This window comes from Durio zibethinus, chromosome 14 (genome assembly GCF_047325235.1).
Source record: "Durio zibethinus cultivar Kanyao isolate XHJ-2024 chromosome 14, ASM4732523v1, whole genome shotgun sequence".
NCBI lineage: Eukaryota > Viridiplantae > Streptophyta > Magnoliopsida > Malvales > Malvaceae > Durio > Durio zibethinus.
The window spans coordinates 6,633,841-6,649,979 of record NC_143175.1 but is presented as its reverse complement, the minus strand read 5'-3'; the positions used below and the strand labels follow the sequence as shown (position 1 = coordinate 6,649,979).

General features: G+C 33.7%; 3 protein-coding genes and 1 long non-coding RNA gene across 10 annotated transcripts; 2 read left to right on the top strand and 2 right to left on the bottom strand.

The window, feature by feature from the left end:
* Positions 1 to 236: 236 nt before the first annotated feature.
* Positions 237 to 5,856, bottom strand: LOC111295268 (uncharacterized). 5 transcript variants are annotated; one of them, XM_022888692.2, is made up of 9 exons: positions 4,724 to 5,853; positions 4,440 to 4,582; positions 3,640 to 3,737; positions 3,182 to 3,381; positions 2,347 to 3,054; positions 2,051 to 2,199; positions 1,512 to 1,739; positions 1,129 to 1,278; positions 237 to 702 (listed from the first exon to the last, which is right to left on the bottom strand). In XM_022888692.2, exons 1-9 carry the CDS (start codon positions 4,905 to 4,907, stop codon positions 439 to 441), a joined length of 2,124 nt encoding a protein of 707 aa, XP_022744427.1. In that variant the 5' UTR covers positions 4,908 to 5,853; the 3' UTR covers positions 237 to 438. The 5 variants fall into 5 exon arrangements, with proteins under 5 accessions (XP_022744427.1, XP_022744430.1, XP_089599476.1 ...); XM_022888695.2 differs by having other exon boundaries at positions 4,770 to 5,852; XM_089743350.1 differs by having other exon boundaries at positions 4,440 to 5,854.
* Positions 1,647 to 4,292, top strand: LOC111295269 (uncharacterized). Its single transcript, XR_002690793.2, has 3 exons — positions 1,647 to 1,778; positions 3,680 to 3,752; positions 3,872 to 4,292. It is a non-coding gene; the product is annotated as an uncharacterized LOC111295269 (long non-coding RNA).
* A 1,576-nt stretch (positions 5,857 to 7,432) lies between the features above and the next one.
* Positions 7,433 to 10,946, bottom strand: LOC111295550 (uncharacterized). Its single transcript, XM_022889080.2, has 2 exons — positions 10,801 to 10,946; positions 7,433 to 9,772 (listed from the first exon to the last, which is right to left on the bottom strand). Exon 2 carries the CDS (start codon positions 9,663 to 9,665, stop codon positions 7,722 to 7,724), a length of 1,944 nt encoding a protein of 647 aa, XP_022744815.2. The 5' UTR covers positions 9,666 to 9,772; positions 10,801 to 10,946; the 3' UTR covers positions 7,433 to 7,721.
* A 150-nt stretch (positions 10,947 to 11,096) lies between these two features.
* LOC111295551 (Gag-Pol polyprotein/retrotransposon) lies at positions 11,097 to 16,138 on the top strand. 3 transcript variants are annotated; one of them, XM_022889082.2, is made up of 10 exons: positions 11,098 to 11,286; positions 11,395 to 11,505; positions 11,708 to 11,753; positions 11,863 to 11,917; positions 12,672 to 12,767; positions 13,283 to 13,336; positions 13,403 to 13,468; positions 14,324 to 14,402; positions 14,481 to 14,596; positions 15,808 to 16,138. In XM_022889082.2, the coding sequence occupies exons 1-9, from the start codon at positions 11,233 to 11,235 to the stop codon at positions 14,556 to 14,558; spliced, it is 639 nt and encodes a 212-aa protein (XP_022744817.2). In that variant the 5' UTR covers positions 11,098 to 11,232; the 3' UTR covers positions 14,559 to 14,596; positions 15,808 to 16,138. The 3 variants fall into 3 exon arrangements, with proteins under 3 accessions (XP_022744818.2, XP_022744817.2, XP_022744816.2); XM_022889081.2 differs by lacking the exon at positions 15,808 to 16,138 and having other exon boundaries at positions 11,099 to 11,286; positions 14,481 to 14,855; XM_022889083.2 differs by lacking the exons at positions 14,324 to 14,402; positions 14,481 to 14,596 and having other exon boundaries at positions 11,097 to 11,286.
* The last annotated feature ends 1 nt before the right edge of the window (position 16,139 follows it).

Here is a 16,139-nt window from a genome sequence, read left to right as displayed (position 1 = left end):
TTTGACCCAAACCAGAACACTTTTATATTATTTTTATAAAGATTTTTATAACCTCATTAACAAGACAGATAAAAAGGCACACCATAGGCAACATAAAATCCTTTTTATGAAAAGAAAAACAAAATAAAAATTTTTTAAATCAATTTTATAAGGTTTTTAATAGAGTTCAAATTCTTTTTTCATACAATCATATTAAAAAAAAAAAAACCTCCTACCTCTGAGAGTGATTGAATCATGTTCCTGAAGGTGATTGAATAATAAATATCCATTGAGACTTGAGAGTGATTAATTTCATAACAAAAAAGGGTCCTAATTGACATTTGATACATCATTCATTCATACATCATGTAAGAACAAGAATGAATGGAGCACGAATCATTTCCAAGAGAAACACCATTGATTCAGAAGATTGGGTCATGGTAAGAAACCGCCTTCAAATCATAGATATCTTTCATGACCACTCCCACTGCTGGATGCTGGTTCATCATAAAGGGTGGATGAACTTGATTTTCTTGAAATGGAAAGTGATGCTGGAAGTCTTTCACTAAATTGACTCAGGCTACTTACTGAGGTAGTTTCTATTGGAGGTTGTGCTTGTGACTCACACGAGTCTCTGCTCACTGTATCTGATTGTGTTGGTGAGAAGTTTCTGAGGCAGCAACTGTTGTCACAATCCATTATGTAGTTTAAAGCATAAACCACCTGCAATGCTTAATGCATATTTAATTAAAAGTGATAATCCCAAATCTTCATGTGATTTTAGCTGCTGAAGGCTATGTCCAAAGAGGCTAGTAAAGGTGGATCTGTCACTTTATTTGGAGGTTCACATGAACATATTCAAAAAGCCCCTATGGAGGGCATGTTTGGCTTCATTGTATTGTTGTTCAAGTGGTTTTTCAGTCACTTTTTTTTTAATTTTTTTATTCACCAATTTTCCATTACCTTAGCAATTAAATTTGTTTGCTAAGGATGGTGTTAAAAGGAAACCATGCAAGGAAAAGTTAAGGTTTGGGGTATATGATGCCTGAAGTGTTACAAGCATGTGAACACTATGCTAGATTTTGACATTGATGTTTTAGAATTATTGTAGCATTGAATCTTGAGATGAAAAGCTTGTTTAAAACTTACCTTGTCCATTGTTAATCTCTTCCGAGGATCCTTACTTAGACACTTTTCAGCTACTCGAACCATCCAAAAGAGTTGATGGACATCATGCGACTCTAGGATCCTGGGGTCAATTAAATCTGGGTAGTTCCGGTCTTTTAGTAGTGGTCTTGCCTGCAGGAAGGTAGACATGCATAATTTCATAGAATCAATTAGAGTTGAAATAGTATTTGAAAAAGTCTAGAAAAATTCTTGGTTTACTCTTTAGCTGGTAGGGTTATTTGAGGCACTGCTCAACTGATCAATATGATAGAAGGTGGCCCTAGTTCACATAACAGTTAAAGAATGTCTTATGGGGGCATAGGTTTAGATCTAGTTAAGAATGTAATATGTACTGAGACTTTTACCCAACCAACAAGACTTTTCCCTCCAAGTCTTTCGTCTGTCGTCTTCATTCCAGTGATGAGCTGTAACAAGACCACTCCAAAGGAATAAACATCTGTCTTGGTTGAAACTTTGCCACATTCGGCGTATTCCGGTGCCAAGTATCCTAGAGTTCCTACAACTCTTGTTATTGCCTCTGATGACTGATCCGAGCCTTCATGTTGAGTTCGTGCCAAGCCAAAATCCCCTAGCTGATATGGTGAATCGGTAAGGAACTTCAATTAGTTGAGGTAAGATAATGCATTTGTAGAATAAGAGTTAGTATTGACTTATTATTATTATTATTTTGTGCATTAGACTTATGCTAATTGGTTTTTGCAAAGACTCAATACATCAAGCACAGAACAAACGTAGTTCAAATTCATGACTAATATGTTTTACATGACTAAACCAAGGTAAGCCTGAGTGAATGAACATTACTTCTCTTAGATAAATAGGCAAATAGATCTAAAAATATTTCCATAATTATATCATGTATTTGTGAATGTAGTTTTGTTATTACCAGAGGCTCAAATTCATGTGTTACTAGGATGTTGTTTGGTCTCATGTCTCTGTGGATGATATTTTTTTCATGCAAATATTTTAAGCCCTTAGCAGCTCCCAATGCTATCTTCACCCTCTTTTCCCAACTAAGAGGTTGTCTCGTGTGCTCTGCAACCAATTTAGAAAGAAATAATATACATTGACCAGAACTTAATATTTTTGGATGCCAAGAGTGAGAGAAAATGCAAGATCAGATCTTGCTAATTCATTGTGAAAGAGAAGTAAAACCGAAGTTTTGTCAGAATTGGTCTTTACTTGATAAATGAAGGTCCAGTGAACCATTGCAGACAAATTCATAGACAAGTAACCTGTGGTTTCTTTCAGAGCAATACCCTACCAGCATGACCAAATTCTCATTTCTAGCTGTCCCAAGTACCTGAACTTCAGACTTGAATTCTTTCTCTCCTTGGAGGCTTGCATTATATTTATGTTGCTTTACAGCAATCTTCATCCCATTTATCTCTCCCCTGTAGACAGAGCCAAATCCACCTTCTGATAGGAAATTCTTTGCATTGAACCCCTCTGTAGCAGCTTGAAGCTCTGCATAACTGAATTCTCTCATCGACCCTAACTTTGGTCTTCTATTATTGCATGTTAAGCAAACGGAATTTTTTAATTCCTGATCCCCTGGATTTCCCCCCATCCAATCATCATTGTGGTTATGTAGCTTCTGATTTTCATCTGGACCATAAAAGTCTTTCTGGTCTCCACTTTCATTGATGGATATCGGGGAAAGCTCTCCTCCGGTTTCCAGCGCTATAGTTGTAGTGTGTTCTTCATCATGAAAATGTGAGGAAGAGTACTTTGACTCGTTATAACCCGAAGTTGATGCTCTATTACTTGCACGGCTGGAAGTTGAAGCTGAATGTGAGGTGGATTTCCTATTACCATGCCACGGTTGCTCTCCACTACCTTCACCTCCTCGTTCTTTCACTGAGATGCTGTTCTGAACACTTTGAAATTCTGAAACAAAAAACCAATATGTTTGACTCTTCATGATTTATTGCGTCCCAGATTAAGAAAGAGTATTATAAGTTTGTGAGGAGAACATTGTAGAGTCGCTTATGCTAATGATTGATGAATAACTTACTTCGAGGAGGCTGTACTTTGCTGGGGCTAGTTGCGGGAATCATTTCAGCATATGTTACGATACTTTTCCTCGCAGCAGGCGGTTTGCGGTCATCCCTTCCAGCCGGTCCTCTTAACTTTTTAACTTTGTTATCTTTCTTTATCCTTACCATATTACATGATAGGTTCTCTACAAAGTACCTCTCATCATTCTTCATGTGCCTGCCTCAAACATAACAGTGTACCATGTTTTTAAATCATTGGAGGAGATCCTTTTTGGTGCCTTATTGGTTCTTCCTTCTTTATCCTGGTTTTCGAACTTTAATTTGCACTTCTTTCTTGCATAAAAATGGAATTATATTTGCCCATTTAAGCTTATAAAAAATGGTTGTATTGAGTCTTGAATGGATTTTTTTTTTTCCATTTTGAACTTGTTGTACAAGTGATAGAAAAAAAAAGTTGCAATAATCACACACTTACCTGTCAAGTACTAACCATGTTGCATGAAATCTTCTCACAGCTCTTGAAGCAACTACCTTTAAAGAAGAACCAGCTAGCATCTCTACCCGGAATTCTATCTGAGAAAAGTCAAGGTACTGTCAGCAATCTGATACACAAGCCATACTACATTAAACACTTTGATAAGTTTTAGCAAAATGTGAGCATGCTATATATTGAATTATATTATTCATATGGCCTATTTGTAATCCAGTTATGCAGTTCAGTTCAGGGGAGGGCACCGTATTTCCTCAGCCATATGTGCACAAACACATCATTCCTCAAGTGATCTCCTACAAGCAGTTGACGGATCTTTATCCAGGAAGTCAAATTCTCCGAGCAGATGTTTCTTAATTCTTCATGTTTCATATAAAGTGTAAATAGATTTGCTCAGGATCGAAACAAGATCTCTCAGAATGTCAATCGACCTTGTTGTTCCTAATAGAATCTGTTTTGTCCATAAAAGACGTTTCACAGCTATGGGTTTAGATCGTTACATATATATCATAGTGGATCCTCATAATATCCCGACATGGGAGTGAGGTGTTACAATATTAGTGACTACGTATGTTCTTAAGGTAAGATATACAGATATGCTTCAGCAACATGCGTATGATGAAACTGTAGGGTAACAATAGTGAGATGGAAAAACCATTTCAGGATTTATTTAATTTTTTGTGGATCAGTGCTCATTTTGTTATGAGAATTCTCTCATGATATCATGGCCAAGTACTAATAAGCTATAAAAAGTCAGTAAAGGCAGCAGAAAATTTTCATCAGACCTGCTCGTTTTTGCATTGTTTGGATATTTTCTCTATCTCAGCATTCTTTTGGTACTGTTCTTTCTTTCTTTCAGTTTCTTCTCCAGTGATCTTTTTGTTTGTTCCAAACATTGAACTGGGATCCAACTTGGTTCTAAACCCCACTGAAAAAAAAAAAAAAAGGAATATAAGAAAAAGGAAACTGAAGAAAAGGGCAGTTAGCAGGAACATTGAATGTGATTCATCCAGTGTATCTACTTGTTTTTCCTTCTCCTTTCGAAGATAAAAGAAGCATAGATTCTTACTGAGTTTTCCAGCTCCCATGAAAGATAACATACTAGGATTATTAACCTGGTGAATAATTCCAAGAATTATAAGCTTGTCTCCAGACTTAAGTGATAAGCCTAGCAGGGGCCATCTGATTGTGCTCAGACTTAGTTCCTTTGATGCATCCAGGATCACCACCACTCTTTCAGCTCCTGTTGTCATGATTACTATGGTTGAACTTGTCACAACTATTTTACAGTGTGATGTTATGTTCGAAAAAACAAAACCAAGTAGAAGATATACAAAAATTTTCAAATACACGGAGTTTACTTGTGTCAGATGCTCTTTCAGTTTTCTGCTAATTAAAGAGCTTTGCAGTTATAATTTTGGTTCTATGAAATCTAAAGCATTTGGCCCAGGAAGGCATCAGCAGTTTAAAACTTTTATACAGTTTAGCAATATGAAATCTAGTTCAGTATTCTTTTTGATTCTAAAAGTTTTAATTTGTAGACTATAACAGAAACAAGAGATAATATCAGAAGAAATATGAGAAAAAAGAAGAACAAGCCCAAAAAAAATCAGTTCCTTCACATTGATAATGAACTGCTTCTGTGTAACAATTGAAGAAGATGGTTTAAAGAAAATCGTAGAGGAGAGGTTGGTGGTCAATCCAAGCAAGCATCTCTGGAAGTAAATTCAAGCGTATATTCGAATATCCAAGCCCTGGCCCTGGAATTTCTTTCTGTTGTACTGGAAGGATATATCCTTGCTTTTGCTTACAAAAATTGATGTTTTCTATGTTTGCTTCCAAGAGAAGACAGGGTTATGGATGAAATCAAAGCCATCTAGGAATCTTCTCCATGAGAATAAATTACTTGTTTCTTATTTAAATGGTGACTGTACTAGCTTTGTCTGTCCCCAGCTGGATATGATTATTCAATGTGAAATAAAACTTAACGGGAAGCTGGTTTTACTACTGTGATCATGTAGTTTACTTCAAGTCACCATTAGTAATATTTAATTTGCAGTTACCTTTTTTTGGACAGCACAGATTGTTTCAATTGATAAGCTCATCTGTCTGAAAAAAACAAGTGTTAGTCTCACCTATGATCTATCTTAATACTCAGTAAAAAGGTTACTTCCTATCAAGAACTTAATCCAATTAGTTCATATAAATACCTTCAAGAGATGATATTTAGCAAGAATGAGTAAAACTATCGCATGTTTTATGAGGATAATAAACCCTTTGTCTTAAGACATGAATATTAAATTTAAAAAATCTTCCTTCAGCTTATATTTTATTTATATACTATTAAATTTTCATATAAACATTTAATTTAAAATTAATTGATTAATAAATAAAATAATTTTTATTATAATTATATGTTCAAATTGTTCTTAATTTAATAAATATAAGATTTACTCTATCTCCACTTCAATATTTCTTCTCACACGTGAAAATATTTACGTGTAAGTATAATAAACCTATCACAAAAAAAATAATAAAAATAACATTTGGTCCGATATCATATTAAATTATATTTATATGTCCACTTGAATAAATATCAATCATATTATTTTTACCGACTTAAGTTTTAAGAATTCAAGATTTATGATAATTAATTGTTTGATAATTTCTATGATTTATTATGATTTATTTATGTATTTATTTATAGATGTTTGAGATTCCTTAATTTGTCTTGCTTAAGTTATCAAAAATCTTAGAATTTATCGTAACAATGCAATCTTATATACATTAGCTATGCAGCTTTGGTTTGATTGGATGGAAAAGTTGCATCTCATGTTATTGGACAGCTTTAATTTAATTTTCTTTCAGTAGCGACCAGCTGGTTGAAAAAAATAATAATGTCAACATATAATAGTAGTTAATTTGCATATGTTCAACCGGCATCTCATAGCATCTTAACATTTAAAAAAAAAAAAAAAGAAATTAGCAGTTATTGCTGTGTATTATGACCCAAATCTGATTCTCGGCTCATTTGTAATGATGATAATGACTCGAATAAATAAAAAATATATAGAATGACAAGAATGATGTGATGATGTTATCGATATAACCATTTATTTCATGAAAAATAATTTTTTTATTTTTAAATGTTTATTTGATAAAAAATTGATTGATTAACGAAAAATAATTTTTTGATTAACAAAAAAATAAAATCAGTTTTTAAAAAACTATCTTACAAATTTAAAAAAAGAGATTTTTTGAAAAAAATTGTTTTTAAATAAAATTATTTATCAATACTTTTGAACATAATTTTATTTATAAATAATATTATAGTAATAAAATAAAATAATAATATATTAATAAATAATATTATTAATATTATACTATTAATATAATATATCAATAAATATTATTAATAAATAATATTACAAAATATTAATAAATAATATAAAAATAATAAATAGTTTTATTTTAAGTATTTTTATATTAACATAACATTTTAATATTAAATATTATTATTAAAATACAATTATTTTTTATATTAATAAATTTAATAATAAATAATTTTTAATATTTTAAAAATTATATTAATATCATTTAAAAAAAATAGATTTTTCAAAAAACAACCAAATATCAAAAAATGTTTTTCATTAACTCATCCGAATAACAGAAAATCTGTTTCAATTCAAAAAATATAAATATTTTTTGAGAATAATTTTCTGCCAAACAAACAGAACCTTATTAAAACAATGATTGAAACCATAAGGCGATAAGAAAAAAAAAAAAAGGCAATTGCTAAATCATGGTATCGATGCAATACTGCTCCATACAAAATCAATGCAATCTGGCATATTTATATCAATATATAAGCTACTTTCTGCTAAAACGTGAGCTATAAAAACCTTTATAGCATGATAAAAGCCAGAGTATAGGAACTAGGGGAAAAGGTTGGTTGTCTTGCACATACGTGGTAGCTCAAGCAAGTTCCCAGTTCTAAGGAAAGAATTGAATCCAAATGTCCCTCATGAAAATTATTACTTCTCAGCAGGAGCAGTGTAATCCAATAACTAAACTGTGTTTTTCTTGTTTCTGAAATTCTCCTTCAGCAATGCAAATTTCTTCTTGCACTGATTTACAGTCTTCCCAGGAACAGCAGCTGCTACTCGTTCCCATCGCTGAGTGGTTTCTTTTGGGAACGTCTTTAGAGCCTGAACCAGTGCCCTTTCTTGTACCGCAGACCACATTTCTTGTTCTGAACTTGATGAAACCTCATTACCAGAAACCACATCAACAGGATTACTTGCACTTTTAACAGAGTCTTCAGGGCTAACTGTCTTCACAGCACTGTTTTCAGTCCCTGAAGGTGTAGAAACCCCTCCTACTTCTTCCCTAGTAGAAAGTGGAGATGCAATAGACTGCGCAGGCTTCCTCTTCTCAAGAAAAGCATCAAAAGCTTTGGTAGCATCAGGCTTCTGGAGGAGGACTGTTTTGGTAGCCTTAAGAATTTCTTCCACAGATCTCCCTGTACCAATATACTCTGAAATAACCTCCCACCGCCGAGATGTCCCTTTGAGATATTTCTGCATTCCTTTTCTCAAAAGCTCAATCTCTTCCTTGGTCCAAGGTTTCTCCTTCTTCTCAAAGCTGCTTAACAAGACACGTCCATTGGACTCCACAGAACCATTCAGCTGTGAGCTGTTCATTTCATCTATTTTCTTCTCCTCCACTTTGACATTGTATCCATGTGCATCTCTGATTATTTTAGCCCGCTCTAATCCTTCTTTATTCTCCATCTTATCACATATACTTCTAAGCTCCTCAATGCCAAGGGTCATACAAAGACTTTCTACATCATCCTCAGAAAGATCAAACAAATGCTGAGATAAAACAGATGCAGAAAGTGTTCGAAGGCGAGTTCGCTCTTTCCGGAGGAGCTTCTTCTCTTTCTCCTTCATTTTCTTATGCCGTAAAGCAGCTTCAGCAGCTCGTTTCTCCTCCTCTTCTTTCCGGCATCTCTCCTCTTCAGCAGCCCTAGCAGCTTCTTCCTCCTGCAACTGCTTGGCACGAAGCTTGGCTTCTTTTTTCCTCTGTTTCTCAGCTTTCTCCTCTTCCTTTCTCCTAAGTATTCTTGGGTCTCTTTTATAGGCATTGTCAACAAGTGTACGTATCCGAGCATATTCCTCCTTCCTAGCCTTCTCAGATAGTTTTGCATTCTGCCTCTCCATCCACCTTCTATGATCACGAGACTCAGCTTGTTCAAGGTCATACTCATCTGCATGTGGGAATTCCCTCCAGCTTTTAAAACTATACCAAAAATTATAGAAATTATCTACATCTTTTAGTGGAGTACTGTCATCGCCTAAAGATGGGATAGGTTGGGTCACTGACCATCGTCCATTCCTCATGAAAGCTGGACCAAACACCTTGAAGAAGTCTTGTGGGGCACATTCAGTTGGAATTTCATCATCAAACTCATCAGTTGAGTCATAGATTCTTCTCTTTACAGGATCGATCAAAATCTCATATGCTTCTTGAATGGCCTTAAAGTGATTCTCTATTTCATCCTTCTTTGCTTGCTTTGCAGCCTCAGTCTCCTCAGCAAGAAGAAGAGCTGAAAGTTTGTCAGGATGATGTCTCAAGGCAGCTTCACGGTAGCTTCTCCTTATCTGATCCTCAGTGGCAAGATATCTTAAATGGCTCAAACCCAGCAATGCATAGTGATCTTGTTGCTTGCCATCAGCAGCAGATTTCTTTTTTCCTTTGCAACTATATGAATCAGATGATGGCATATATACTTGTTCCTTATCATTAGAGACATTCTGATCATCAACTTCTGATGTATCATCCTCCTCACAGCCAAGGAGTTTAAGAGCAGCATAATGAAAAGCATGGCCAGCAGGTTCATATTTTAAAGCCTTAACAGGAAGGCAATTTGAAGAAACATAGAGTGGCTGTCCCTCCACAAGCTCCTGAGAATAAGATATAAGCTGAATGCTTGTGTGGACCGCCATAATATTTATGGTGGACAAACAAAACCAAGAGGGATGAAAATGCCAAAACTAATATCCCAGAATAGCTTTACTCTACTTGTACCTAGTTTGATAAATTGTGTAACAATCTGCAAAATTGCAATCAGTATAGCTTGTGTTAAAATGGTCACAAAAGATATATAAATGCTAAAATGATGCAACTATCAGATTGTTTCAAGATATTGCCTTGGTGACCAGGTAATATGTGGTTGCCTAAAATACCAAACTGCCTGATCAGAGCTAGCAATGCATGATTAAAGTAAAGTAAACTAGAAAAAGTAAATTATAGCCATGTATGCAAGATTTTCTTAATATTTATATCCTCATCCAAAACCCCCTAACTTCAATCTTTCCAAAACTAAAAGTCATCACCAGAGACCAGACTATCGTTCCATTTCAAACAAGAAATAACACTGGGGCAATATTTTAGCATTTTTATTCTTGTAAAAGTATACATGTTGCTTTTTGCCAATTGCTAAGCCTAGACCAAAAATAAACATAGGCATCAAACGTATCGGCAAAAGTCCTCGCCTAATGGATTACAAGGATGTTTTATTGATTGGTTATATTCATCCAATAATTCCTGATTGAGCTTGCTCTAAGCTAGTTTAACTTAGCAAGTCGCATGAATTGAATTCGAACAGAATCTGAAAACTCATTTACTAAAGAATCCACGTTTAAACATGAATATGCTCATAGGGGAAGGAAATGGAGTGAAATGGACAATCCCTCCCTTTCCCTTTAAAAACCCATCTTTTCGATCCTTCCAAGTCAAGGAAAGAAAATGTTTTAATCAATCATGATCAAGATTTCACTGCCATTTACAAACCAAACAATAATTAAACTATTATTTTGCATTCATAAAAAAAAAGAAATTTACAAAAACTTTCATCTTACCGGTCCCTTTTCATTTTTTTTTCCATGTTCAAGCAATTTCTTCTCCTATTTTCTACAATCTAAGCTTTAAATTTAACTATTTGTTCTCTTCAGTCGAGTTCCAACACAAAATAAAAAAAAAAAAGATCAAAAAAGAGAAACGCAAAAACAGGTAGAAACAAATAAAAGAAAAGAAGCAAAGGAAAGGACAATTAAAGAAAAGGAGAAAAAAAAGGGTTACCTTGGGTTGGCTTGGCGTGGCGAAGGGCTATGGTGGTTTCGGTGGCGTACTATATTTTGATCTGAAACTCTAGGATTGTAGTACAGAGGAAAAGGAGAAAGAGAGAATAAAAGGGTGTATGAGTCGGCTCTCAGCTGAGTTTGGAAGAAAAGCAGGGCACGCACGCACATGGGATCCTTGGGCTGATCTGGGCTAACCTAGGCTGGACTGGGTCCTTTTAGTTTATGCATTTCTAAAGCCCAAAATTTAATTCTGTTCACTACTTATCCTTCTTTACTTAAAATAGAGATATGAATGCAAGCTTAACTTGTTTGATACGGGTCATTGAGAAATTTTAAGAGTTGATTGCTAATTTTTTAATCCCAAAAAAAAAAAAAAAAACAAATATTCCCCAAATTGTTATCATCCCGCCATTTTATCCTTGTGGAAGTAATGTCTCTCTCGCTCAAACTCACACCAAACACCGCTCGCCTCTTCCCTCAAAGCGTAAAAATTTCTGCTTTCTCTTTCTATTTTTTGTACTAATTTTCCTATTCAAGTCTTCTTTTTTCTCTCTAATTTTACTAATATAACTGTTTTTTTATTTGGTTTTAGGGTTTCAATCAAATCTCCTTTTTAACCTTTCCCGGTATTTACAAATCCAAGAGCCTTGTCTATCAGAATTTCAGGAAACTTTCGTGCTCAATCGACGGCCATAACAACTTTGTAAGCGGAATTCAATTACCGTTTCTTGCATGATTTTCCGTGATTATTATAACTTATTTGTTGAATTGGGAAATTTCTTTTCTTTTTTTTATTGCTTGATTTGTTATTTGTTAAATTTTTAATTTTTTTAATTTAATATATGTTATTTGGCTCCTATTAATTTTTAATTAATTTAATTTTTATATTAATGGTGTGTTTCTAGGTTTATGATCCAACTGATAATAGCAACTACTCAACAAACAATGAAGGTATTGGAAATAGACATTGTACAAAAAAGGGGATGTTGTTTATTTATATGACTTTTTTGTTTAACAAGAAAATAACTTGTTTATTTATCTGTCATTTTTCGATTTAAAGGTTCAATGACAGGAAAGGGTGAGAGTAGAAATGGAGAATCTTTTTCATCTAAAGAGTATTTACTACTTTCCTTTCTAATTTGTGTTAAATGACTATTGACTAATGATTTATTTTATTGAAATATATTGTTAATCGCAATTTTAATCACCAACTTCGGAAGGTCTTCCTATTACTTGATGCATGTACTTGTGCGGCCTTCTTTTTCTGTTTGCTCTAAATCTCTGTCATTGAGATATACACAGCCAAACTTGGTTGTTCTAGAATTTCTTCTAATTTTATTAAAGACAGAATGTCATTCATTGATTGGGTATTTTGATAAAGAATGCTTGTATTACCACAACTGTTGGATGCTAACAGTGAACTGTTTTTTCAAACTATAATCTTTTTATGCTAGGTTTATATTCATTTGGTTTATTATTTCCTTTTCTTTTTCTCTTCTCTCTTAAAATGATATGTAACACCAAATGCAATTATTATTTAGATATATGACACGGATTTTCATCATAAATGAGAACTATACCAATAGCTTTATTTTCTTTTGAGAGCATTTTATTCATTTCTATCTTTTTTTGTAAGGCCACCAAAGAATATGGGGATATGTGTTAAAGAAAATGTCTTAATGGATTAATCTTTCTTCACATAGCTGTCTTCTATCACAATGGTAGCAGTAAAAAATCTTGCTTTCACATCTTGACTTCATTTTTTTTTTTTTTACTTATGAATCCATACTATGAACAAAAAAAAAAAGGGAGAGGGGTGAGGATATGTAGGCCTAATTTCTTTGTTTGTTTTTGTTCTTGGGTTCTCAGGGTGTTGAAGAAGTTGAAGAGATATGGAATTTCTGGAGTACTGTCTTATGGGCTACTGAACACAGCTTACTATCTTACTACCTTTCTCTTGGTGTGGTGAGTAAAATATGCATCCCTGTTAATTCATGATTTAATTTGGCATATGCATTTTAATTTATAAAATTATGGACTCTAAACATTCATGATGGCCTGTCACAAGTCATTTGGCATGTGTAAAATATTATTTGGATTTGATTTTGTATCACGTTAATGTTCTTCTCCTATTTATTGTGAGGACACAAAGTGTCTTATTTATCTTGTCAACCCTGTATTTTTGCATTGAGTGCAAAACGGATTTCATGTTGCCTATACATTGAAAAGGAACTATGAACAAGAGCCAATCTGAATCAATGTTACTCTTTTCTATATGCTGTAATTTGGCTAAAATGATATTTCAATAAGGCATGATAATCTCTCCAGTTCCCACTTCCCAACAGCACTGATATCATCATTTTGTTCAAGATTAATGATTGAAATATTCACTGGTTCATATATAATCATCTTACTTAGGTGCTCTATTGTGTATTCTAATGTAGTCATTGTAACAAGGAGCGGTTTTGCTTCCTTTTTAGGTTCTATGTTGCCCCAGTCCCTGGAAGAATGGGTTATATGGCTGCTGTTGAGAGGTAGTATCTCATCCTCTTCATCATTTATGAGAATACAGATGGTATGAGCAATCTCATTCCTCGCAGATTTCTCAAGGTTATGGCCATGGTTTGGGCTGGAAGCCAAGTGACTAAGCTTGTTAGAGCTGGAGGGTAAGTTGATAGAATTCAAATGTCTTTCCTTAACAATTAGTTACGTCAGAATCTTCAGAACAACCGATACTTTCCCATTGGTGCTCAATTGGTAGTAATTTGAATCTAATTAAATCCATTTATTTGTTTGTTCAATTTCTGCACTGTTAAGTGCTAGTTTTTTATGCTCCTATATGTTGCAGCTTCATCTATGTCATGTACTTTGAGGAAGGTTAAGAGAATATAACCTTTAATCATCTCCATATCCAAGTCATTAAGCTAAGCTATCTACAACATGGATTAAATTGATTAATAAGGACTACTAGCCCAAGAACATGTTGAGGAAGTCTTGAGGTTAAAGGAAATTCATAACCATCTCATAACATACACAGAACATAAAAGCAGAAGGAACTTTTTGTAAATATTTTTTCATTCTACCTTTTTTGTGGGGATGAGAGGAAGAAAGGATCCTTTCTTATGTAAATGGGTGATCTCCATACACATAGGTTTGGTGGCATTCTTTTACTGAGCCAAATGCTGGAATTGAGTTGGTCTGTTTTACATTGTGTTGTGGATTATTTTTTAGTAACTTCTGGTAATCTAGCTCTAGTCTACGCCAACTCCTTGTGCCTCATTCTAATCTATTCCATGATTATTCTGGTCAAGTGATCGTAATTGTTTGTTAAGTCTTCTTAATGGTTTCATAAGACTGTTCTATCTGTCTCTTACTGTAAATATGAAATCGCTACAAGATGTTTTCATTTTAAATCCTTGGTAGCCATCAATCAAATAAATTTCTTTTGTTCTGCAAACTTTTTAAAGTGCTTCATTCTCCATCAAGAACCATGTAATTCTAGGTAGGTGCTTTTATCGCAGGGCCCTTGCTTTTGCCCCATTTGTAGACAGAGGATTGTCATGGTTCACTGTCAAATTTAAGTTTGAATCTCAGGGAAAGGTACATGACAGTTCAACTTGGAAATTCTCCTATATTATTCCATTAGCAAGCATCGTAACCCTTTTAAAATGTCTGCAGGCTTTCATGGTGATTGTAGGATTTTGTTTTGGGCTGGCTTTCGTGCTGTTTTTGGTTGTGACAATGCTTTGGGCATAAAGCTGGCTATTTTTGGTTCTCACCAGCTTCAATATTTGGTTAGTCTTATGTCCTGTTAAATCTTAGCTGCGCAATTTTGGTTGCAAATACAAAAGCTTAAGATACATGTGCAAGTGTTGTGTAGTGCCTCAAAATTTGAGTTAGAAATGTAATGTACTCTTATTTCTTTGGAGATGCTAGAACTGCCTGGAGATTAAGCAGGCCACAAAACTTTATTCATCTTCTATCACTCGAAAATAAGTGTCTCAATGGAGATCTGGAATACCAACCAAATGACAAACTTCCTACATTTTTTCCTCTTTGCGCTTATTACCATTTATATTTTATCAGCAACTGTGGGATTTAGTTTCTTCTACCAGTGTCCTTTCAGAGTTTCACCATGCCCAACCAATTGAATTTAATAAAATTCTTGTTCAGTTTATAATATATGGTTCTTGAAGGACATCTAGATTCTCACATTTCGTGTAGCAAAAGTTATTGCACCCTAGAACTTACCGGATTGATAGAAATTTTTTTAGCTTTTATATCTTTTTTTTGTTACATATAAGACAGCAGTTTGGGGACTAAGGAAAAGATTGCAGGTGTTGATATTTTAATTTCAAAAGTCAGATATATTAAATGTTACCTTTTAAGAGTGATTATATAAATAAATTAAATTAAGATTCGGAATTAAAATAATCTTCTTTGTGGTATCTAAAATGCTTTATGCCATGTTTGGAGTTGGTCTAAGTGTCTATAACAATAAGACAGGCTTCACAAAAGATGTAAATCATATATGCATGTGGCTTTCTGAGTGTTCGACGTCTTCTCTCTATCCTTCTCTTCTTTGTATTGTTCATAATACAAACGGTTCTTACCAACATGTTCAAGAGTTTAAACAGAGATAAGACGAGCATTTGCAACGTGCAGATATTGACGTGTATGTCTTAGATATAGTTCTCATGTCACGATTAGTGCACAAAATCATAAATAGAATATGATAATATGATATCACATTTAAAATTAAATTAAATAATATCATTTTATGTGTGTAAAAATTAAGATAAAATAATTTTATTTATTAATTAAAATTATTTTTTTTAATTTTATATTATTTAAATTATTTATGTAAATTTTAAAATTTTTTCATTTTGAGAAGATTAAATCATTTTAAAAAAGAAAATGATTAATTTTTTTACAAATTTTTTTCGTTTTAAATATAAATTAACATGAGATAAAATAATTATTATTTTATTATTTTGCAATACAGGGTTAATTACGGAAATATGGCAATACAATTGATGTAACTCCATTGTCAAAGTCACTATCAGCGCCTGGTGAATCAAGACCTTCCCAACAACTGGCCTTCGCATTTCGGAAATGAAAGTAACCGTCTGCTCTCTGTCATTTCACTGTTTAAGGTCATTCCTGAGGAAAACTCTATTATTTGTCTGCAACAGGATCTTATTCGCATCCTTTTGATCGCTCCAAAAGCGTCACGTCTTTGACATCTTCAAGGACGGACATATGGTTGGCCCAAGCTGTAAAAATTTGAGGTAAAAAATGTTTCTAACTAACCAAAACTTGATAGTATACTAAAAG

Bases quoted from the DNA above. Each gene is read 5' to 3' on its own strand.
- LOC111295268 (XM_089743350.1), bottom strand. From the start codon at position 4,907: ATGACAACAGGAGCTGAAAGAGTGGTGGTGATCCTGGATGCATCAAAG. The intron at 1,740-2,050 runs GTAATAACAAAA...TCACCATATCAG, and splicing joins CACATGAATTTGAGCCTCTG to CTAGGGGATTTTGGCTTGGC. The intron at 1,279-1,511 runs GTAAAAGTCTCA...ACCTTCCTGCAG, and splicing joins GGAAAAGTCTTGTTGGTTGG to GCAAGACCACTACTAAAAGA.
- LOC111295550 (XM_022889080.2), bottom strand. From the start codon at position 9,665: ATGGCGGTCCACACAAGCATTCAGCTTATATCTTATTCTCAGGAGCTT.
- LOC111295551 (XM_022889082.2), top strand. From the start codon at position 11,233: ATGTCTCTCTCGCTCAAACTCACACCAAACACCGCTCGCCTCTTCCCT. The intron at 11,506-11,707 runs GTAAGCGGAATT...GTGTGTTTCTAG, and splicing joins TCGACGGCCATAACAACTTT to GTTTATGATCCAACTGATAA. The intron at 13,337-13,402 runs GTAGTATCTCAT...CATTCCTCGCAG, and splicing joins TATATGGCTGCTGTTGAGAG to ATTTCTCAAGGTTATGGCCA.